Raw genomic sequence first — 24,361 nt, 5'->3', positions numbered from 1 at the left:
TTATGAGTATTTTTGGAAAAACATATTTCATCTACCTTAAAATACTAAAAGTATCTTTTTTTTTTTCAAATATTCAACCTTGTGTTATTTTTTTTTAACAAAAAGAGTAATCATTTTGCTATGCTAAATTGTCAAAATAAACCTTGTAATACTTAATTTTGTTAAGAGAAATTTGAATATAATTATTTTAAAAAATTGCCGGGTGCTCAATGTTGTAATAATTTGATTAAAAAGATTATTATTTCAACAACTGCCGGGAAATTAATTTTGGAGACTACCTTACGAGAAATGTTGGGACGTAACATAAAATTTACGATCTGTATAAAAAATGAAAAATGTGAAAATAATTAATGCAGTTCAAAATATAATAACTTAATCAGATAAAAAACTTAAAAGTGCACTTAATTATTTCCTGATTATAATACTTATAAATTTACTTAGGTGAAAATAATTTATGCAGTTCAAGGATTCTATAATGTTATCTTCAAACTTTAGTTGGTTACCCATCAAAGAGAAGGTAGAAGAAGGAGCTTGAATAGTGCCATGAACATCCTTACTGTTCAATTCACACTCAAATCAAGTACACAGCAAGGCTTTCTCATTTGACAGTAAATATAACATAACTTTATATACACATAATCACCAGCAAAAATGTCAAGTTCACAAATTACAACACAGATATGATCCATAGCTCATTCCCCATTTGGAGAAGACGACCCCACAGGAGCATCTTCTCACTGCTGCATAAACTATCAGAGCCAATCTAATTGAGATTCTAAAGAAAAGAACATATGAAAGGAAAATATACAAGACAAAACATACTGTCAGGAAACTTGCAAGGCCCTGACACGAGCAGTCAGTTCCCTGACTTGGCTCCTCAAACGCTCAGGATTGCAAAAGAAATCAACAAACACTCGCCTTTGGAGTGCAATCTCTTGTGTATGATGTTTCACAATCTGTGTGCAAAAGAAGTTTCAGTTAACAAAACAAACATGATTCACAATGTTAGGAGTGTGTTAATCAGGAACTTTCTAGGATTGTCCTTCACATTCAAAACCAATGCAAATTTTACTTTTAACTAAATACTAAAAGAAGATATAATATTTCCAAGAGATACACCAGGGTGATGGAAGAGATACGCTTTACGAATCAAGAAGGAATGCAACATTTGTCCAGCAGATTCAGTATTTTAAATTTAGATATAGCGTGGCACTGAGAATTTACTTCAATGATACCAACGGTCCCTATGCGAGAGTTATTACATGGAAATAAAAGGTATTTCAAATTCTCTCAGCTTCAGGGAATCATGGAGGCCACCGATGACCGATAAGTATGTTGAAACTCTAACCAATCTAAGGCGATCCAAGAGCTTTCCCAATCTGATGAATGTTCTCTCCTGGTTATGATTTCTTTTTCTGTGAGAATTACTATACAAAATAGTTCTTAAAATGACCTGGATCCTCCGGTTCACATCTGATTTGTTCTTTCTTCAAACAACTGAACTAGCCTCTGGGATATTGCAATGACATACATAACACTGAGGATTGGAGGGCAAGAAAAAGTTGACAAGAAGTGAAGAGAAAAGAAAAAAAGTAATAAGTGAAACGGTGGGCATTAATTTTGTTATCATGGCACTTTTAACCTTGATTTCCTCTTAATGATAATGAAAGGGTATCATACTATGCCCTCCCATCACATGAGAGGATATGGATCCTTCTTAAAGAAAGAACCAAATACTGATTTTTCTATACCTCATAGTAACATCTATTGCCAGAGGATTGGGCTAAGAGCACAAAGAATAATACAGCAGAGTCTGACTACTACAAAGTAAAGATCATATATTTTTTAAGAAAATCCTATTGCATATATGAGCACAAATTCCACGATCCGGATGCATTTTTCAATAGTCATGCAGTGGGCCCAGATGAATATACCACTTATGAGCCAAAGGTTCAAAGCAACAGATTAAGTCCAATAACCTAGATTACTTCCTAGAATCAGACTCTGAAATAATTGATTAGATGGACTGATGAATGCTGCAGCTATAGTGAAATGTTAAATAACTACTCCAGGTAAAACAAATCACTGATCTTAGCATTTGCAGAAAGACACTTAAGTGTGCAGACGTCCAATATGAGAGAGCCTTAAGGCTTTAAAGCAAAATTACCTCATTCTTTTTTACATGCTCTAATGTCACCTCTTCCACCGCAGCTGAGAGCTTTGCATTGATCTTTTCCATATCATCGAGCTCTTTCATTAACGGCTAAAGAGATTTGATGGAACGGTCCCCACATTAGTCGCAATACAGGAAAAATACCAAGTGTACTCTCTTAAGCAAAGACATCTAATTGAAAATAAAAAAGAAAAGGAGCTAAAAAATGCTAATATGCCCATTTATTTACAACTTCGATCCAGATTCTAGAGATGTTCGAGAAGCAATAAACTGTATTAAAGCGTGAACATCACTTCAACGACCTCAACTCAATATCACCCTCAGTGACTGATATATTATATTACCAGCAATCTTCCTCCTTGTAAAGGAATCAACAAAAATAATTGCAGACATTGTTCTTGCAAAGATCCAAAAGCACCACTATAATTGCACTTTCAATTAAGAATATGTTATTCTTTTTGCATCAGTGATAAATTGAGAGATCAAAACTATAGATATCTAAAGTCAACATAAGGAAGCCAATATTGAGCAACGCTTAGATATGCAATATACTGTTCCTCCCTTCGCCCATTTACTGTGTGTGACAAGAATTTACCAACCTTTTCATTTAAAAATACACGTTACATGATCTCAAATATGGAAGAAGATAAAAAATGCTAGAAAACTAACAGCAAAAATCTTAAAAGACTTGGAACAGATTCAGAATGCCATACCCGAGGTGTCAGTATTGGCTGTGCGGTTGTTGAAGATGCAAAGAGCAGTTGTTGGAGACTTTGTATAAGTGTACATCTGCAGAGTTATTCAAAAAATAGAGATATAAAAGAAGGGGTCGACCCAAAGAAATAAAAAGAAAATCAACCAAAACGCAATTAAATGCAACAGGATATTAAACAAGGCATAATACAACCATCAAAATCAGCAGAAACAAGTCTAATTATAATACTTCACCTTGAACATATTCCATTTTATAGGCACATTATGCTGGAGTAGCCATGCAATAATTGTATATTATAGTAGCTAAGGTTTTCTTACTCTTTATATCATATATCACTTCCTTGTTCTTCTTAGTTTTAGAACTCACTTGGGCAAGCACTTTCTAGGAACATCTGGCTTCAAGGTGCTAAAGAAGCTTACCATCTTAAGGGTCTTTTCACCTTATTCTACCTATTGCAAGACTAACAGTTATGATGATGAAGATGACGTATTTTAGATGGAAACTTACAATTCATTAATACACCTATTTCTATCTTCTGGAAGAGAATTCTCTAGATCTGATTGAAGGGTCATCAAATCTGAATGGAGAGCGGATATCTGCTGGACAATGCCTGGCGCTGATACATATGTTGATATTGCAGCTTGAGCATCTAAGAAACATGGTAGGGAAAAGGTGAATATGGATTCTAGGTACATTAGTAGTCTAAACAAGAATGCCATAACTGAACTAATTACACTATGTTGATGCACGGAGTTCTTACTTGAATAAACTTTTAGGAGATCTCTAATAGCATGCAGAAAATGATCGCTGTCATGTACTCCCCCTTGTTCTTGATCTGACGCAGCTTGAATCAATGCCAGGCAACAACCCTGCAGTAATTATAAGACTAGAGTTATCAACATGAGAAGAATCAAAATAATACTCAAGGTCTGCATGATAATAAGTAATATAATTCTAAAACCACACATATGTTGGTGATAAAAGAATGTTAAAAATACCAAGATAGCGGAACTCATGTCCCAAATAGTTTCATGTTTAAAGAATCCAATTCATAGTTTGACAATAGTACTTTAAAGTACACTCAAAAGTACAAGCAAAGCATAAAAAGGAAAAACTACTTGTGTACTATAACGTAATATGAGTATGACACTTAAAAATCATCATTCCCGATTCAACTATATTCAAATTAACCAAGCTTCCTAAAGCATGACTGCAAACAGCAATTCATGGACAAATCATTACCTATTAATGCAACCAATTGTAGCATGTCTTTCCTTTTTCAGCATATACATCTTTGTTGAGGCCACATTATCACATACATATAGCATGCTTGAGAGAAATTAAAAACAAAAATTATAACAGAAATAGTACGATAGAAAAATATAGGAAAAACGTACCACCCGTCCCTCAGTTGCAGATAAGTATGCTTGCAGCTCAGACTCAACAACTTTAAGCAATGTATATGCTCCAAGCATGTTCTTCTTTTCCAATTGACAGGCTATCTTTAAGAACTGATGCCTAGCGAGCTGATTGATGAGATGGTTTATGAACTGCCAAAAGAATAATGGAAGCTCATTACCTTATCAGGAACACATATAGAAATTAAAATGTTATATCTTGTTCAAGGTACTTGACTAATGAAATCAAATCAACTAGCATCTGTATCATCTTCAAAAGCTGATTTCCAGAAAAACGGATGATGGTGGTAGTGGTGGTGATTAAGGATAAAGATATTTTAGTAAAGAGGTGATCAAATTGAGGTCATAGAACTCAACAAAACAAAACAATCCCGCTAACAGTATTAATACTACAATGAATGACTTTCCAGTATCTCCAAGCCCAGACTAAATACAACTCTTGGAAGAGAATGCTAAGTTCAGGAAATAGGTTGCCACACGCCTGGTTTTAGTACCCATACAAAGCCACGTATATTCAACTGAGTTTAAGAATTCAAAGTAACAAATAACTAAATTTCAAGTAATTTCCAATAAACTAGGTAACAATCTCAACTTTGAGGATGCATGCATGAATCTACTCAAAATAGTCTAATTGCAAAAAGCAATCATAATTACAAATAACAAGTTAAGCTTACTGCTTTCTGCCGATTAATATAGTACTCTTGGCGCATGACCTTCAAATCATAATCACCTGCAGCAAAAGAAATCTGAACCATACAGGAACAAAATAATGCAAATCGACATTCTTCCCAATAATTGAGTGATTCAGAAAATACCTTGCAAAATGTATGTGTCTTGCAGTTGAGCTAGCTCCCAACACAGATCTGGAATAGTCTAGAGTATACAAAATCACATGAATGAGTATATTTATGACCAGAAAAATAAGCAACAAATACAAGAAGAAAGGGTATCGGAAAAGAATTGGAATGTAATAATATCAATTCATACAGATACAGAAGAAAGGGTTCTCCATTAATTCAAACAGCAAGAAGAGATCATAAAATCAAAGAGACAGAAGCCAGTCAGCTAGGGCACAATTCATCAATGTCACTGTTTGGATCATCCACCATCAAAATTCTCTTTCAAGTAAACATATATTTTCCACCACTTGTTCTCATTAACTGTAGGTAGTGCCTGGATCATGGCTACCGTGAGCATTTTACAATGGTACATTATATCACATTTCCTAGTGCCTTGGATGTCCTACTATCCAATACCACTATCTATATTTAGTATTCTCATACTATGAAGTATAAACTTAAGAGTAGACCAGCATTTATGTGAACCTGCTAGAAGATCAAATAAATACTTCTGAAACAGCTCAAAAAAAGAAAAACAAAAAAGAAAAGCATCTTCTAGATGTTAAACGCAGCAGGCAGTCAATGCTTAAAATATCAACATAGTACCAGAACTCATGGTGAAAGATGTGGCTTGTTAGCCATTACTGTCAAAGAAAATTTCAGGTATAGCCACTAGAAGGTACAAGTCTTGGACGCAAGCTTTGTGGTCACAAACCTCAGAAAGAAGCTTCTCTTCTCTGTGATGAAGATTTGAGAGTTCAATATCCAATTCAGAATGTTTTCTCCTGCACAATATGCCCAAAATGATACAAAAACATACACTTGCAGGATATAGGATCTGGCAACATTTATCTACGGAAAATTATTTTTTCATCAACTCTCACTAAACAGCTGATATTTTTACACAAGTTAAACCTGGAACCCTGTTCAATGTTCATTGATCTAATCTGGGCATGATTGACTTATACATCATAGTCTGGGAGGACGGAGGAGTGATGAATTCTCGATTCTCCTTTTATATTTATTTCACTCTCGTGGGTATTATTTTAAACAATCTTTAGCAATGAGATTGTTGTAAATTACCTTCAATCTATAAAAATGTGTATCCAATGTTTGTGAATCATCAAGAGAATACAAAAATTTCTTCTCACACGGCTATCTTCAGAGCTTCTGAAGCTCAGTCCTCATTCTTAACTTTTTTCTCCCTCTTGGTAAGATTCATTCTTAACTATTTATTCAGTAAATGGTGAGTGCCACTAACATTTTTAAATGCATGCTACGGAAAGAATCTTGCACATAGAGGGCACGAAGCAATATACAGAAATTATTAAACGCTACAACTTGGGACAAGTACCTAAGGGAATGAAGGTCAAGATGAATATGAGCTTCATCTAAGGACACTTGTGATTTTAGTGTCACTAAAATAGCTTGCTGCTTGGCATTCTCAACCTGAGCCTCCACCCATTGTCTTTCACTTGTTCCAAATCTGTCAAAATTTTGTTCAGGCCATAATCAATAAAAGTTGCCTAGAAATTTAGAAAAATAAATCTTGCATTCAGTCTGAAGGAATCAGGCTGCCCCAAAATCAACTCTTTTTAATAGAGGCTATTATGCCATCAGAAGCTACACCAAATTTGTCATTCAACGTTAGCAAATGAGTGTAATAGGATTAAACACAACAGGCTTCACGTTAATCCCCCCATCCATTACAAAAAAAAAAAAAACATTTAACAGAAACGTAACCTTTTAATGGCAGAGATATATGCAAGCAAAAACGTCTAACAATGTAGTTGTGGGTAACATGGGTTTAAAGAAGGATTAAAGAAAAACAAAAACCCAAAAGCGGATTTACCCAAGATTCAGATAACCAAAGAAAGGTGCTACTCAAACAAGTAATGCGCCATAATCTTTTAACGGTAAATTTGCACAAAAGCTTATCATTACTATATCAATAACAATTTCAGCAGTAAAAACCGGATACAAGATCAGCTATTCATACGTCATACAAGAAGCTTGTCTAAACCATGTCACAAATATTTCCAACAGTGCAACTTAATTTATATTATTTATTCACTAATTTACAGAGGCAAATTTAAATGCAAACATGGAAAGAAGTACATACATTGAGCGAAGCCGTTGCAACTCAGACACACGTTGATGATGTGATTTTTCTAAATCTGCCCAACCACAAAACAATTCAGTGTTTTTAATCAAATTACAGATAAAAAAGAATAATTTTTTATGAAAAAGATGATAATTCAAACACATATGCAAGCACACACACATATACATGTAGTTCAATGAGGTCCAATATTAGTCATAATTTATCATATACAAAGATATTAAACTCCTTTTCATGAGATACCACGAGTATCTTTCACTGACAATAAAAACTAATCTCCCTTGAGGTAGCGACTAGCAAGGGCAAATGGTATACCCCTCCCATACAGAACAAATAGAAAGTAAGGCATGGTAAATCATAAGAATTAGTGCAATATACCTCTAACATAAATATTTGAGATGTCATCAAGGCTGACCCAGGAGCATTTGGATTTTCCCTCCTCAGCTACTAGTCGGAATGGACCCTGCTCTCAAATAGATATCGGATAAAAGCTATGAGGCATACAAACAGAATTTCACCCAAAAAAAAAAAAATCATCCAGGGTCTCCAGAAACAAGACACGAAAGATGGGTTATGAACAAATAGATAGGTAAGTTAGTTGAAATGCCACAAAAAAACCAAGCACTTACATAAAATTGGTAAAGACCACCAATTTAAGAGTTCATTTCCAGTTAGGATTAAATAAAGACTATAGAAACTTAGTTGAAATGTTTTCCTTAAATGATAACTTTCAAGCTATGATTCCTTTACATTATGTAATTGATAAAATCCCATCATATAAAAGATGAAAAGATCAAATAAAAGTTGTGAGAACAGAGACAAGAAAGCTAACTAAGACTGCTTAAAAGTGCAGAGGAGGGTCAATGTTCTAGAAAAATGAACTGAAATGTATTGATCAATCTGAAGAACATTGACTACGATGACTTTATACATATTCACACATCACCAGAACTAAGTAACTAAGTATAACTGGACTAAGAAAATTCTAACTAATTGGCCTACATATAATCATATACTATCAAGGAGGACAAGATCATGAGTACTTTACCCACTTATTGAGTGTATAAATTGTATTGCCCATGCAGTGGAAATGAATCTTATTTTTAAGGTAAACAGCATACTTACTTGATCATTTTTAAGGAGGAACAATAAACGGTGAGAAGCAAGCAAGAAATATAGTATGCTGCCAACTTACTGTGTCTAGTTGCTTAGAAAACCACTGATTTAGCTCTTTTAGACAAGACGAATCTCCAAGCAAGTATGGATGAAAGTCAGAATATGCTAAATAAATACCATCTTCTGCATCATGAAGCACATTAAGTAATCAAATTTTAGGGGAATGAATTGAACAGAAATAATAATAAAGGAACAAGGCCAAAGAGGAAGACTTGTAGCAAATCAGGAATCATTAAAAAAGTATGTCAATATGTCCTGACAATCAGATGGGTCAAAAATGATGATCAACCAACAAAAAGGTTCTTGGATTTTTTTAAGATCTACATGTAAAATTTAGATAGACTTCCATTTTCCTCCTTTTCTGCCTCTTAGATCTCCTGGGAAGATGTTTATTACAAAGATTTTCTAAATAAGGAATTTGAAAATCCAAAACCAAAACTTGTACAAAGAATCTTGTCACCTCATTGTTGCTTAGTGTGCTTCAATAGTGGTTCTTTCAGAGAGAAAGCTCAAGCTATAGTTATCAATTCACAAAATATCAAGTTGTCAATTGAGGATTGTATTTACACCAATACAGCAACACACTTAAAAAAAAAGGCCAAGGACAAAATGCATCAGAATTTCCTAACAGCATAAATGGTATACATATGACAGAAAATTTTAAATAGAAAGGGATTGTTACCTTCTCCAGAATGATAATGAGCCAGCTCTTGTGATGTGGAAGCAATTCTTCCAAGAACTGCATTCATCTGAAAAACAAAAGAAATTGAATGCACAAAAATATTAGAAGTAGCATTGAAGCATTCATCTTATGAGCTTACAACAAATGGGGCTTCCCACTTCCTAGAGCCACAAATCAATCAATCTCACCATAAAAAGATACATCACAGCTAAATTCTCACATCAGATAAAAATGTGAAGGACTTTGGCGAAGCACCTGTAAGTTTCTTGCAGAAAGGCTATCATCTATCGTAGCGAGGTGTCCATTCACAATAGATGTGGCAGCAACCCGTGCACGTCTCCCTTGTATCAAGGTTGAAGCTTGGCTAGTAAGCATGTCAAACTGACATCGCAGGTGCTTTAGCTGTCTTTGCAGGTCTAAAGCTTCAGCTTTATATGCCAAAGTTGCCTCCCTGATGATAAGAAGACATCCATAAGGAATAGAAGTACAGATCCAATATCTTGCTAAGAGATGATACCCAGAAAAGATCAAGACAAGTTAATTCAGATGTATAATATTGAACTAAATGTTTGACATCTTAGATCAACATATAGAGGACTAGTCGTCAATTATTCAGGAAGTAAATAAGAAACTCGTGTACATAAGGTCCAGATCAACGGGTTTTCAAATCTATATCTTTTATCATGCCCGAAGAAATCATGCAGAATCTTTGTGTGATCCCGAAAGATACTGCATTTATTTCCTATAGCCAAAATGGACACCATTCTAGTGACTAGGTGAAGGGGAAAAAAAAATGCTCAAATTGAATCCCTCCCCACCAAACTCACCAAACACAGCCACATCCCTTTCTTCCATTTGCAATCTGCATACCCATCCAACATACCCACTTGGAGCAACCAACCATCATTTCCAAGTAACTCAACCATTTGATCAGGAATTAGCAAATTTCTTGGTTTCTTTAGACACCAGTGGTGTTCAAAGTTAATCAGGGTTGCTAACAGCATCCACTAGAGAGATAGCGAGATTGATGATTCATTGTAGTTCTCCTCCATTTCTCTAAACTAGTTTTGCGAATGTTTGTTGTGCAGATGCTTATGACCATTACATCACATTATCTTTTTCAAGACAAATAAAAGTCCAGCCATTTCATGGTTTTTCAATTTAATCAAAACTAGTCATAAGATGATGAATAATTCAATGATCCAATTGATGCTGCTATTGATAGTGACAGTGCTAAATTCAATGGCAATGAGATCATGGATAGTGAGGAAGGCATGGATAGAATTTGTAATTAATGATCGTGATTGGTGATATTGTATTAGTGGATTATTATTATAGTTTTTAATTTAGTGGGTTGTTGATTTTGAAACTTGTGACTTGTTCTATGGAGTCTTGTGAGTTTTAAGGCTTTTAACCTTTGACAGTAACGTATGATGATATGTTGACAGAATTATCCTTACTACTGAAATTTAGATAATTACATATATTTTTAACTGTTTTATGTCACAAGTTTTAGGATCTTCAATCTATTGATCCTATCTTACCAAACATTATATTAGCAAAATAGTGTGTGTGTGAGTGTGTTTGCTTTTTAGAGGCAACTTTTGGCAGTGATTTTTAAACAATAAATAATTCCAAGCTTGGGCATGGTCTATAGTAACCTTAGGTAAAGAATACCTTGGCTGCTTGTGATCCCCAAATGTATTACAGTTTTTTTTTATTTTTTTGGCAACACCCACTTACAATTTTCAATGTTTCTGCGCCCTCAAAAACTACAAATATCATTCTGTTGCTATTTGCCAACTCATTAATTAACTAATTAGTAATTAAACAAACACACAAATAAATGGGATACCTTATATCCTTCAGTCCTTCTTCAGTGCCAAAAACAGCCTCTTGGTTATCTCTCCTGGCAGAAAAGGCTGAAATGCTATCATATGCGGAGTCCAAATCTTCCCCCTGTTCAGATAAACATTTTCAGCACCCGTTTCCCAAACTCCAGCATTGGAATGGACATTAGAGTTTAGTTTATAAATTGATATTATCAAGTAGGTGGATACACACTTAACCAGGCTAAAAAGGTTTGAACAGTCGATTTCACCAGAAGACCTCATTAAGGAACGAAAAAAGAGCATATTTTATAAAAGATGCAAAAAATATGTACGTCAACAATTTTAAAAGCACATTTCATACAAATGGGAATCAGTAAGCTACCTCCAAGAGCTTCCCTTCATGCTTAAATTGCTCAAACCTGAACCACAAGAAAAAGAATTAGCCAGCCACAAAAACCTTTTTCTAGCAACAATGTTTGTGCAATTTTTCAAATGCAGGTGCAGACTGATAACGAATTGCGTATCAAATATGAACAAACCAAATACAAATATACAAGGGAGCACAAGAAAACATAGGGATAAGCACAATCTTATTAGTGTGAAATACCTACTACAGTATAGTCTCCGAAGCTAATGCAACATATTCCCACCCCAGATTGTCAGATTAAAGGAGAATGATTTGCACAGGTAAATGCCATTTTATCCCACTAAGAAACAACAGATAAGTACGGGGTTCAAGATAAAGGAGGAAAGAGACATGGAGAGAAAGGAAAGCGTAACTGGGAAAGCTCGGGGAGAGAGAGGACGTTGGAGGGACGGAGGCTAGTGCAGATCCAATCCAGGATGGGGCGTGCGTCTTCGTACTGAAAGGGCCATTCAAAGCTATCAGGGTCCAATCCTTCGGCATCTTCGAACCCCAATTCAGCTAACAAGGAGCACAGTCTTGCCCCACTCATGATGTCAATGCTTGTCTCGGGATTCGTTGTCTTCGGCTTGCTCAGATCTCCATTTCGAAGGAAGACGACGCAGAGGAAGATTACGGTGCCGGCCTTCACTTTCAATGTGAGAGTGATGCTCTTGAGTGGACTAGGCGGAGGTCCGGGCCGGGAAAATGAAGTTGAATTAAAAAGCAACTTAAAATTACAATATTGTCCTTCTACTGGTAGGCTCATACAGCATCAAATTTCGATTGGTTGGTCTTCAGTTTAGTTAAGCAGCAATGAAGACTTATTATCTTCCTTAGCCTAGCTTGGCAAAAAAGAAATCTTGCACTTCACCAAGCGGTTATTTCTCATCCAAGGGAAGTGGTTAAGGAATTTCAACAATTGTGCTTTTATCTTTTGGAAGTTTGTGTTTGAATCGGTTCGAATAAAAAAAGATAATGGTTCAAAAGTTTGTGATTCTGGGATGATGCAGAATAAATTTTCTCTGAGAAATCCTCACCTGCTTTGGAGTATAAAGATGAAAAAAATTCAAACAAGGTTGTAGCACCTACTGTTTTGCTGCACTTTTCATCAATTATGTGTTCATGTGAAGCTTTCTTTAAGAGTAATCTTACATTGAGTTAAATTGTTTCAATCTGCTTTGCTTTTGAGGTATGCTAACCCAGGTCAAAGAAGCATATTCAAATAGGGCCTCCAACAGATATGGTCTTGCATTTCAATGCTGCTGAAGGAAATTGTTTCAATGCATTCTTCTAAAACGTTACTTTTCATTTTCGCAAGTGCAAAACATTTACATGCTGCTAACTATTTTTCTTTCGTTTCATTTAATGTTTCTTAGGATTTAGAACTCTTCACTCCCCCATTATTGCAAACCTAGGTACTGTAGACTAATTTCGTTTTATTAATTGATCTTTTTTATCAAAAAAAAAATTATATCAATACATGTATCAACATAAAATATTAAATTTATTCAAATTAGTTTTTTTTTTGAGCTTTATAAAATATGCTGGTTAATTTTTTAGCTATTTAAAAAAGGTATTTAACATGCCAATAAATGTTAATCTAATTGCTAAGAATTTGATTCATAATCTATAAAATTATAGATTTAAATTCTATTATTGACATGAAAGTTTTATCGGTAACCGATCTTAAAAACATACTTTGATGAAAGTGAATTCTTAAAATTCAATTTATCTAAACTTTTGGGACTCAAAAATAAAAAAAAAAGAAAAAATATAACTGTCAGTTAAATATGGAGAAAAATAAAAGTTTATTCCTTTATTTATAAAATCAATCATATAATTACATTTTTTTAATTTGGTGAAGTAATTAGAAATATTTAAAAAAGCCTAACCACGAGGTACACGCAATGGAAGAGAATCTTTCCAGCTCAAGCTGATTCAGTCGTTAACCTACAATTAAAAAAAAAATCAATTCTTTAAAGTTCATATCTATAAATTTTAGTGAAGTTTTCTTATTGTTGGCATTTTTTTATTTTATTTTATTTATTAAAATATAAAATTTTCTCCCTCTTTCTTAAAAGGATAAACTTCACATAAATTTATAGATTTTAATTCAAAGAATTTACATTTAAAACCCCATCACCATTTTGAGAAAAATACGATTTCAACTTCCCTTTGGGTAATTTCATGTTTGCCCCGATGTGGATTGGCACTGTGTTTAATACAATGCTTGACAGGAGAAAAATGTAGAGGGAAGGAGATTGGAAGAAAAAAAATTATATGCGAGACCCACATATTTTTACCTCCAACTTCTCTCCAAATATAGAAAGATTTTGAAAAAACAAACTCAATTTTCAAATTTGTTTTTGCATCTTTTCATTTATTACATGTTGCCTTGCCCCATTTTCTTCTTAACGTTCCCTCATATATTCAATAATTTAAGAAATAAATCAAAAATTGGACAAAATAATTTTTTTTGAGGGTAAAAGAATTTACAATTATATTTTTATCTAGTCAATAATGTATAGTAAAATCATATAAATAATATGTTAAATTATTAAAATTTATCATATATAAATATTTTTTATAAATAATAAAATAATTATTGTTCATATAAAATTAATAATTTTTCTTTCTTCCAATTTTCTCTCACTTACCAAGTATAAAGAGAAAACATTACATCATTCTACGTTTCTCTTCTATCCATTTTCTTCCCTCACACCCTCTCTCTCTTTGTTTTTCCCTGCAAACCAAGCTCAGCGTGAGCGTCTCATTCAACTTTGTGATATAATCTAGACGATTTATATTGGTAATCATTACAATCCACTTGAGTTAGAACCTTGTATACTCTATTTGGATATAACTTTCCGGTCAAAGCTAACATTGTTTGATTTAAAAATTTAAAAATTACCATTGCAGTAACTTTTAATTTCCACAAGCTTTGGCTTGCCTTTGTAACTCCAAAAAAAAAAAAAAAATTAACATCGCAAAAGTCCATCTAAAATAAGCTTGTTAGTCCTTTTTTTTTTTTTTGAACCTGAAAAGCTTGTCAGTCCTTGAAGCATAACCATAAGGTCATGTTTGATAGACTGAAATTGTAGAGATAGAAATAGAATTGAAAAAAAAAATCTAAATAAAATGATATTTGGTAGACATGAATCATAATTTTTAAGAATCTCAATTCCATACAAATAGGTTGAATTAGATTCTTTGTTTAAAACTATGGAATCAAGAACAATTCCATAGAATTGTTACTTTTAAGACACTTTCACCTTCATAAAAATTATAGAAAGACAATTTTGCTTTAAAAACACATAACCCTAACCACACCCAAAAATGACTACACCCAATTATAATATATGTGTGTATGTGTAAAATATAATACGATATATGTATTTATAATATTTCTTCTATGAAATATTTTACTTATATGTAATATTTATCATCTATCTAATATTTTATTTATATACTAAACATGTAAGGAAATTAAAATATTTTTTGTAAAATATTTTACTTATATATAATATCTATCATCTATATAATATTTCATTAACATATAAAATACATAAGGAAATTGAAACACAATTAAGCTTTTATTATATTTTATTTTAATTCTATATAGATGTATTTTTGTCTTTTAAATATAATTCTATTTTCATGTCTTACATACCAAACAAAAATAATGTAAGGATTCCATTTAATTTTTCTGACATACCAAATATATTTTTGTAATTCAATTCTATTTCAATTCTAATTCCGATTCTAATTCTAATTCTATCAAAAACTATTCAATTATATGAGGCCTAACATCTTTTTGCATTTAGGAAAAAGAACATTTGGACATTCATTGTCCCACACTACCATCCCTCCTTTTCAACTACACATCACCAATCAAAAATCTTGACCATTTTAAAAATTATTTCATTTTTCATTTTTCTGAAATGATAATTAATTTGGCAAAAAATACTTTTAGACATTATCCCAGTCTTATTTGATCCCTATTTATTCAATCATTTCCATTATAAATAAAATTAAAAATAATTAACAAAGAAATGTATTAATAATTAAAAGAAAACTTCTTTTAAAGATAGGTTAGATGTCAATTTTGCCCCTAAAATATAGGTCTAGGAGCATCTTGAATCCTAAGATCTTTTCTAGGACAATATTTTCCTTCAACATTTGAAAACAATCCCCACCATTAATAAATATTGACTTTGATTATTAATTAACCAGAAAATTAACTTAGTGAGCCTTGGTTCGGGCATGGCAAGTTGCACAATACAAAGCAAACCTTGACTCAAGGGATCAGCGTGAAGAGCACCTCTTAACTTTAGTGTTTCCATTATCTTAATGCCCCCACTTGGGTTATAAGCTATAGTGACATAGCTCAGCAATTCTCTAACAAAGTTAGAGCCTTATACACCACATATTGTATTCAATACTATACGATCTGGCACTCTGTTCTTTATAAGATGTTCTCAAGTTTCTAACTATTTATGCATAAAACTTGAGAAAAACAACGTCGAAAAGCCAATCTATTTTTATTAGGCATGCAACTCGATTAAAATACTTACTCTCTCTCTCTCTCATATTTTTTTAAACATATAGATCATATTTCCATTCAGATCACAGTTTTTCCTACTCTCAGAGGGCCTGGGAAACCCACCATCATGCATTTTGAACAAACCATCAGAAACTTGTAGAAGTTACTTTAGCAGCAGACTAAGCCACAAATGTTGATAGTAGGACAGATATCTGAAGAAGGAAGAATGATTGCAAACCCTTTTCACGCTGCAGAATCTGATATGTCTACTCTCAACTCCTTCCATTGTGGCTAAAATATCGATCAGCATTTAGTGGCTGGTTCCACGAATTTGCATCACGTGTATCAGACACAGCTCCACCATGCATGGGCGCAAATGCTGCATTGAGATACACTAAAGTTAAAAGAGCACTAAACCCAAACTACAACATAAAACATGGGAAAAAAAAAATGATAATCATTTCAGAGTCTCTTGAGTCACGTGGAAATGGAAGAAATAGCATGTACTTATCAATTAGGGTTATTAAGAACTAACATTTCCTTAGTTCCACTTGACTTCTTGACAGTATCAATTTGAATGAAATTTAAAGGGCTCTCACCATGTTTATATAATTAGATTGTTATATCAGTTATGTAGACAAAAGTAATAAAACAAAATTATAAAATAATGGCTCAAACACATCCAACCGAGTCAACTGTGAAAGCCACTAATAAAGCCACAGCAGGGAAATTGCAACAAATAATTTGAACATTTTAGAAGACTAACAAACTTCGAGCTTCAGGAAGAAAAGCCTAAACAATAAGAAACCCACACTGATAAAATAAGACTTCCATAGGCAATGGCAATTGAAGAAAATATCCATATAATCTTGAACTTCATTATAGTTGGTGATGTTGGATCACAAGCTGATTAACTAGAAAATTGACTACCTTTATCTCTCATTCTTCTTTCTCTGTCATACTCAAATTTATCCCGAATAAAGTTGACTTTTTCCCAGGTATCACCTTGCCTATTTCTTCCAAAACTCTGGTCCTGCATTAGACATAGAGATAATTGACAAAATTACGCACAAATATAGTGCAAAATTTATACAACCAAGAAGAATTAGACAATCAAAAAGTGAAGACCAAAATGGCATCATAGTTTTGCCTAGTTCACCAAGGTACTGAAGGCGGCTAATAGTGATATACCAACATTAATATGCTCTAGGACTCTGAAACCAAAGCTGATTCAAGACCAGAAAAAGAGATGTTTAATAACACATTAACATGTTTCAATGACACGTCCACCAATGGAAACAAATCCATACTTATTATGGTTAGAAATTGCTCAAAATATATGTAAAGTAAAGTAATCCAACATTCGTCAAGTGACCTCACAAAGACAGAGCTGCAACACCAGATGCTACTTCTCACCCATTCTAGGCGGCAGACATGGAGGTCCATCATGTCGCAATGAAGATAGGGTCAATTCAAGAAAAACAAAATCCAAAAGCAAATCCATTTTTATGCATAAAACTCAAATGAAATAAAAAATTCAAGTAATTTTTTATGGCACTTTCTACATTGCCTCATCAATGAGGCCAAATCTTCTCATAATCACAAATTCAAATGGCAAGATTGTACAAGAGCGAGAGATGACAAAAAATTATCAGAAAAAATCATTCTGTGTAGTAAATTTAAAACATTCAATTGTACCTGACTATGCTGCATGTGAGGCACATGAGGCCTCCTATTCCTGAAATGGCATAATATAAAACACCAGAAATCAGACACCATTAATTCACATGGTTGACTTAAAGTTTAAACCATAAATTAACCCACAAAAATTAGATAATACTGTCAGATAAAACCTTAAAGCCAATTGTCTGATAAAAATTGATCAGTACAAGTTTGAATGAGTTGCAAGCCTTTCCTTAGCAATCTATTTCAAACAACATGTTTTCTCTAACTCATGCATGTAAAATTCAAACCGTTTTATTATCTCAGAAGAATTCAGTTTTGACCCATAGCAGGAAAAGAAGATATGTCAAACACACCTGTAAGGGGAGAAATCTTCATCATCATCTTCAGCAGACTCATAGTTTGCATGGTCTTGAGCAATTTTTTTAGAGTAGCCCTCATCCCAATAAAGTCTCTCCCAATTTTCCCTTAGCTCATTATATAGTTCCATATATTTTTTGCACCATGGCTCGTGCTCCTTTCAGTAAAATGGAAGTATTTTAAGACAAAATAAAGGAAGTTTTGAATTTCATACCATATATAAAAAGAAAAAACGGAGGTGCAATTTTAAAGATGTTTGCTATAAGGTTCTCCAAACAAAACATTATTTGTCTGTGTGGGTGTGTTTTGGCACAGAACAGTAAATGACTGATTCTTTCAACCTGAAAAAGTTATGCATACATTATATTCCCATTAGAAAATATCATAGCGAACGCCTAGACAAAATTACCTAAATTTTGTCCTATAAATCATAACCAACACAAAAAATGTCATGACAATTCCATAAAGCAAGTCAATGACACATGAGCATGACATACTCGTCCATCACATTTCTTGTATTAAGAAGGATAATGACCATGTAAACCTCAAAACTAAGCATACAAAGGCAAGGCAGTGATAGAAGACAAGTTTAAACATGTCTCCATTCGTCCATAGAAATATATACAGGCAATTTGATTTGGGTTTATCGTATATCAATTTTTTCCCTCCAGTACTGAAGAAAAGTAAATCAAATCCAGAATCATAATCAGTATAAGAATTCCGTTACTTATTTGCTTATTGTGGTTTTTAAAAAAAACCAAATGACATACTCAAACAGAAGGAAAATCACAACAAGAGTACTAGAATATCTAAAACAACATTCTCTTTTATCTAATTTTGAATTAGCAGGGGCTAACCGACTCCTTGAGAACCAGGCGAGTCCTTCGCATGAACTGCTCCCTCAGCTGCTTCCGACGCTTATTTGGGATGTTCTCTCTGGGGATGACAAAGCGCTCGCGCAAGGGCACGTTATCGCCTATCTCGTGCATTTCGCCGTCTACTATCCACCACTCAGACTTCCCCTCCGCCTTCTGAAACGGCAGCGGCGGAGTCTTGGACCGCCGTCTAGATTGACCGCCGGCGTAGGCTCTAGAAGACCGGAATTGATAACCACCGCGGCCGAGGCATGGCACCACAGCTTGAAGTCGTTTCGTGAGAGAAAGCATGAAGGGTGGAAAAGCCAGTAACAGTCGTCTCTCTCAGTGCTGCATCCGGGTCGGATAGAGATATCGATACCTTCCAATCTTCCATGGGGCGATACGGGTCGAATTCAGGTTTGTATGGGCCCGACCTCGTTTGTATCTTTACGGTATGTTTGGTTACAAAGGAGTGGAGAAATTTTAGGCCTTGTTTGATAGCGTAAAATCATAAAAAAAGAAATAAAATTGAATATAAAATTTGTTAATATGTGTGTTTGGTATACAATAATTATAATTTTTTGGAATTTAGATTCAAGAAAATTTGATAGAATCTAATTCCATCACATACATCATGGAATCCGATTCCATGGTTCCTTTTTTCCAGTTTTCCCCTTCTCCCTCCTCCAATAGAATTTTTTTTAAATTTTAAAAAGGGCACTTTGGTCTTTTCTTATTTTAAGTACTTATATTTTATTAAAATTATATCAAGATTCCATCATCATACCAAATACACTTTTAAATCTAATTCTATTCCAATTCCAATTTTGATTCTGATTTCAATTCTAATTTCAATTTTATTAAAAACTCTTCCATCATACCAAAAATGTTGATGTAGCAAAGGAAAGAGAGAAGAAAGGGTCTCCCAATTTGAAGAAAGATTTTGGTTTAAAATGTTTTTTCCCTCCACCTTATCAATCACACCAAACAAGTCTCCCCTTGTTTGGCAAAGGGGCTCCTCCCTTCCATCCAAACAAGGATAACATTGCAATTCTAATTGAAAATTGATTTCAATATGTATATATCTTTGATTAAATATCTTACTTCCTCTTATATTTTTTTTTCAATAATTAAAAAATTGAATTAAATTGGATGGTCAAATCAATCGAATCGTTGGCTAGTCAAGCTAACTATTTGGTCAAGCCAAAAAAACATCTAAAGAGTTTAGGCTAGATTGAATAGCTTTGGACCAGCAATTGAACTAGAAACCAAGATCAAGCAAGGGATTGGGTCTTATTTTTAAAAACCGGACAATCGGACTTTTCAAAAAACATACCCTTTTTGTTTTTTTTTATATTTTTTTATCAATTTTTAATATTTTTTAATCATTTGATATTATGTTATATTATATAACTTGTTAAGTCATTATAAACTTAAAATATTTAGTTTTATTTTTAAGTTAAATAGTAATTTTATATTTATTTTTTATATTTAGATTATTATATATATATATATAATTTTTTAATTTAATTATTACGTTACTAGTTTAACTATTAGTCCAACCTGATTTGACCATATAAATTATGAACTACTAGCCTTTCTAATTTTACATTTGGTATGCTTATGAAAACATTGCTTTTTTTAAAGGAAAAAATGATAATTAAGTCCTATAAGAAAAAATTAATTATAGTTAGATTCTTAACAAATTCTTTTAAAAATAAATTATAAATATTGATTTAAATAATTATGAATTTAAAAGTTTTTATTACATATGTGATATTTAAATTCTAAATATAATAATTAATTTATAATTTAAATTTTTATTTATAATTGTTTGAATTAATATTTATAATTTATTTTATAAAAAAATTGATCAAGAGCTTAACAATTATTAATTGATTCTTTTGGGAGTTTATCGTCATTCTCTTTTTCTTAAGTCACATCTTAAAAGTTTTTTTAATATAAGTCATTTTCTTTTAGTTTTCGTAACTTTAAAATACAATTTTAAGAAATTTAAAAGTATCATCCATCAAATTTTAAAAATAAATAAAACATTTTAATTTTTATAAAAACTCCTCCTAAATATCAAATTAACTTTTTTTTTAAATTTAAGAAGAAAATTAAAAAATAATTTAATTTTATGAAATTATTATTATTCATTAAAAATTATTTTTAAAAAAAAACCTAGAGGAAGTTATTTTATTTCGAAATTACTCTTTAAGCTATTTAGGATAAGTTCGGAATTCAGATGGTAAATTTTAAGATAGAGAGTGAATAAAAATTAATAGTTTATCTTCAGATGTCACGAAGATGAAAATAGTTAATTAAATAAGTTTTTATACTTTTGCATTTGTTCAACCTTAGTTTTGATTTTGATTTTGATAGTATTACATTATAATTTTTTTAAATTTCTAGTTTGGTCTTTACAATTTATTACTCTCTCTCTTTAAAAATATAAGGTCTTTTTAATCGAGTTTCATCCTTCAATAAAGTTCTTACTTATTTTAAATTAATCTTATCTTTTCATATTTATTTCTATTAACTATCATATAATAAATATAAAGTCACTATCAATAAAAGTACTTAAAAAAATAATGATTACACCTTAAAAAATTAAAAATATTTTACATTTTTAAACATTCAAGTCCTTTAAAGATGTTTTATATTTTTTATCGAAGAGAGTATTTTTATTTTAATTGATAGTTTGGTCTTTCTTTTAACCTGAAAGGAAGTTTGGTCCCTTGTGGATCAGAATTAGAAGTTCTCTTCAAATTTACTCCAAAATTGGAGTATTTTGTTTTACCTAAGGGTTTTTAAATTTGTTTTTCATTTCCAACGATCCTGATCCCTCATTGCTTGGAGAATCCGAGCACAACGGCAACATTTGGGTCTTGGAGGGTGGGACACGTGGCAGTAGGGTCCACAAGAACTCGAATCTACAGCGATTTTCATCTGACGGTCTACGGTGAAGCACCAGAAGAATGGCGGAGCACCTGGGTCTTCTTTCTGACTTCACTCCCTTCCCGCCTTTATTCAGTTGTCCGAAGGAACACTTTCCGAACAACCTTGGAGAATCCTAATCGTTTTCTGAGGCGAAGAGATGTGTGGGAGAGCTCGTTGTACTCTGAGAAACGACGACTTCCTTAGGGCTTGTTATCGCGACAATGGTCCTGTTCGTTCCGTCAATATGGACCGGTTGACTTTCTCTTTTTGTTTATGCCGATTTTGCTTTGTTTTTTGAATTGCAAATAATTGTTTGTTTTGACTATTTTGCAACTGAATAGCCAGTGAAGGAAAATGGAAGCTGGGGATATTATGTTAACTGTCACTTTTGTGAATTCACTTCAAATGGGTCTTAGTTTGATTTCGAACTCGCCCGCTATCGAGCGAACTTGTAATATTAAATTTGACTGCGTGCTCAGGTATAGGCCATCATATAATGTGTCTCCGGGATTTAACGTGCCAGTTGTTCGTAGAGAAGATGCATCTGATAGCGAAGGTTGTGTTCTTCATTGCATGAAGTGGGGGTTAGTTCCCAGTTTCACCAAGAAAACAGAGAAACCTGATCACTACAAGATGGTAAGTTATAAGCTAATATTTCTTTAATCTGGTGAAATAGGGATAAGTAGTAGTAATTTCTATATTATTTCAAATGGGAAGGTTATTCTAATACCGCGTTCTTCCTTGTAATAGTTTTAGTTCAATCTCAAACCTTCTTGTCATGACTATGTATTTATTTTGCAATATTGATGCCTTATACGAGTAAGGTATATGCACTAGTACTTTAGCAACTTTACTTCTCACTACATCGATTTTCTGATTGTTTGTTCTGAATTATTTTACTTTATCTCTCTAGATATTCTAGAGAAGTTTGCCCATATAAGCTCAAAGTTGAGAACATCTTTCTTATGATATTGGTATTTGCCCCCTGTTACATAATTTGACTTCCCTGTACTGGAAATCCATAGGTCTAGCAGGGCAATCGCGTTTCTTTTGAATTTCAAGTTCAACTAGCCTGTCATTATGTCCAATTTGATGCTTAGTGGTCATTTAACAGTGAAGAACAAATGATGGAAATCGGTGAATCCATTTCATACATATGGTTGGAGGGGTAGGAGAGAAATCTCTAAAAATCTTTTTTGTCATTGTGAATGAAAAATTTTCACAATGGAAAGTAAGAAATGCTTATATTTTCCAATAATATTGTCAGCCTCTTTATGAGGCTTCATTTTGTTCAAATCGTTGCTAAGTAGCTTCCATGTTTATAATTTTAATCTATGCTTTTAATTTTTTTTCCCCTTTTTTCCCTACAATCTATGGCCAATTTGTGTTTTTGTCCTTTCTTGCATTTGTTGTCAGGAAACTAATCAACTGAGTGTGATGCCTTGTTTCTTAGAAATATCAGTCAGTTCAGTAAAACATTGTAGCATGGTTCTAAAATTTCATGGTACATGTATCAGGGTGTTCTTGAACAATCTCTAGAGTTCTTTAACTTTAAGATAACTATAAACTATACCCCTTGAGTCCTGTGTATTGATATCAATGGGTGTTATGTGTTTCAGTTTAATGCTCGGTCTGAATCTGTTGGCGAAAAGGCTTCATTTCGCCGCCTTCTTCCGAAATGCAGGTGCCTTGTGGTTGTAGAAGGGTATGTTTAGCATTATAACCATTTTATGATGCATTCATTGTTGTTAGCTATTGCGTGAATTAGAAATGATTCCTATTATTGAACTTTTCTTTCAAAATCCTGTTCCTGTTCCCTTTAAGGCTTTTATATTGTGGGATGTATTTCAAATTTTGAAGTGCATATAAGATCTAGTTTTATCAGTTGTCTTTCAGGTTTTGCAAGTATAATCATAGTTGAAGTTGTAGCTGGGTCAATCTTATAGATAATTTTGATATTCATAGTTATAGTCCCTGAGCTTTTTATTTTTTCAGACCAGATATAGTCGTTGAGCTGCGTAATAGACAATATTGATTGGAATGCATTTCACGGTTTGTGTGTCCCCTTTTTTTCCTTTTCCCCGGCTTGTTGGCAACATAATGATGTTAAAGATGAATCTTCATGGGAAATGATTGTAAGGAAAATTTCATTCTGCAACCTTTTATATTTGAATGCATAGGTAAAAAAAAGGTGGTGAGGTAGTCTGAGGTTAAAGTTATATGTTTATTTATTTAACCAGAAAACAGAAATACAAAACATATAATTTACACGAATAAAATTAATGTTGTGAAAGTAGATATATTGAATGCACTCTCTACTTCTTTAGCATTGTTGTCAATTCTGTTTTGATAGTTCCATTCTGTCAACTGAGACTCGTATATGCATGTATATTTAAGATTTTATGAGTGGAAAAAGGATGGATCAGGAAAACAGCCTTACTACATTCACTTCAAAGATGGACGCCCTCTTGTCTTTGCTGCTCTTTATGATTCTTGGCAAAATTCTGAAGGTAATATTCCTGGAGAAAGATGAAGAGTGGGATTTGCATTTTACCACTTGAAAGTTAAATGCTGCTTGCTATTGGGTGAAGATGGCAATATTTTTTTGTGCA

At 33.0% G+C, this 24,361-nt stretch overlaps 3 protein-coding genes across 3 annotated transcripts; 1 reads left to right on the top strand and 2 right to left on the bottom strand.

Moving 5' to 3' along the window:
* Window positions 1-536: 536 nt before the first annotated feature.
* On the bottom strand, window positions 537-12,063 carry LOC129295264 (AUGMIN subunit 3-like). Its single transcript, XM_054933764.1, has 18 exons — window positions 11,738-12,063; window positions 11,340-11,376; window positions 10,981-11,084; window positions 9,381-9,576; window positions 9,126-9,192; window positions 8,463-8,566; window positions 7,646-7,730; window positions 7,268-7,322; window positions 6,500-6,631; window positions 5,861-5,930; window positions 5,122-5,179; window positions 4,981-5,036; window positions 4,286-4,438; window positions 3,649-3,757; window positions 3,396-3,537; window positions 2,887-2,962; window positions 2,168-2,263; window positions 537-956 (listed from the first exon to the last, which is right to left on the bottom strand). The coding sequence occupies exons 1-18, from the start codon at window positions 11,911-11,913 to the stop codon at window positions 825-827; spliced, it is 1,848 nt and encodes a 615-aa protein (XP_054789739.1). The 5' UTR covers window positions 11,914-12,063; the 3' UTR covers window positions 537-824.
* Window positions 12,064-15,668: 3,605 nt separating this feature from the next.
* Window positions 15,669-19,176, bottom strand: LOC129295269 (uncharacterized). The gene is made up of 5 exons (XM_054933768.1): window positions 18,807-19,176; window positions 17,946-18,106; window positions 17,605-17,644; window positions 16,837-16,939; window positions 15,669-16,285 (listed from the first exon to the last, which is right to left on the bottom strand). Exons 1-5 carry the CDS (start codon window positions 19,113-19,115, stop codon window positions 16,179-16,181), a joined length of 720 nt encoding a protein of 239 aa, XP_054789743.1. The 5' UTR covers window positions 19,116-19,176; the 3' UTR covers window positions 15,669-16,178.
* Window positions 19,177-21,755: 2,579 nt separating this feature from the next.
* Window positions 21,756-24,282, top strand: LOC129295265 (uncharacterized). Its single transcript, XM_054933765.1, has 4 exons — window positions 21,756-22,001; window positions 22,229-22,385; window positions 23,369-23,454; window positions 24,147-24,282. Exons 1-4 carry the CDS (start codon window positions 21,907-21,909, stop codon window positions 24,280-24,282), a joined length of 474 nt encoding a protein of 157 aa, XP_054789740.1. The 5' UTR covers window positions 21,756-21,906.
* The last annotated feature ends 79 nt before the right edge of the window (window positions 24,283-24,361 follow it).

The sequence above is a fragment of the Prosopis cineraria genome, unplaced genomic scaffold (assembly GCF_029017545.1).
Source record: "Prosopis cineraria cultivar Desert tree isolate PC_DT_omini unplaced genomic scaffold, ASM2901754v1 PC82, whole genome shotgun sequence".
In the NCBI taxonomy this organism is placed as follows: Eukaryota; Viridiplantae; Streptophyta; class Magnoliopsida; order Fabales; family Fabaceae; genus Prosopis; species Prosopis cineraria.
Note: the sequence above shows the minus strand (reverse complement) of the source record. Positions and strands in the feature narration are given on the sequence as shown.

What these genes read in the sequence shown, in the direction of transcription:
- LOC129295264 (XM_054933764.1), bottom strand. Translation starts at nt 11,913, where the DNA reads ATGAGTGGGGCAAGACTGTGCTCCTTGTTAGCTGAATTGGGGTTCGAA. An exon ending in CTCAAATATTTATGTTAGAG is followed by an intron (nt 7,323 to 7,645) that starts GTATATTGCACT and finishes GTGGTTGGGCAG; the next exon opens with ATTTAGAAAAATCACATCAT. An exon ending in CTGCAACTGAGGGACGGGTG is followed by an intron (nt 3,758 to 4,285) that starts GTACGTTTTTCC and finishes TAATTACTGCAG; the next exon opens with GGTTGTTGCCTGGCATTGAT.
- LOC129295269 (XM_054933768.1), bottom strand. Translation starts at nt 19,115, where the DNA reads ATGCTTTCTCTCACGAAACGACTTCAAGCTGTGGTGCCATGCCTCGGC. An exon ending in GCCTGGTTCTCAAGGAGTCG is followed by an intron (nt 18,107 to 18,806) that starts GTTAGCCCCTGC and finishes TTTTACTGAAAG; the next exon opens with GAGCACGAGCCATGGTGCAA. An exon ending in GAAGATTTCTCCCCTTACAG is followed by an intron (nt 17,645 to 17,945) that starts GTGTGTTTGACA and finishes ATGCCATTTCAG; the next exon opens with GAATAGGAGGCCTCATGTGC.
- LOC129295265 (XM_054933765.1), top strand. Translation starts at nt 21,907, where the DNA reads ATGTGTGGGAGAGCTCGTTGTACTCTGAGAAACGACGACTTCCTTAGG. An exon ending in CGTTCCGTCAATATGGACCG is followed by an intron (nt 22,002 to 22,228) that starts GTTGACTTTCTC and finishes CTGCGTGCTCAG; the next exon opens with GTATAGGCCATCATATAATG. An exon ending in AACCTGATCACTACAAGATG is followed by an intron (nt 22,386 to 23,368) that starts GTAAGTTATAAG and finishes TATGTGTTTCAG; the next exon opens with TTTAATGCTCGGTCTGAATC.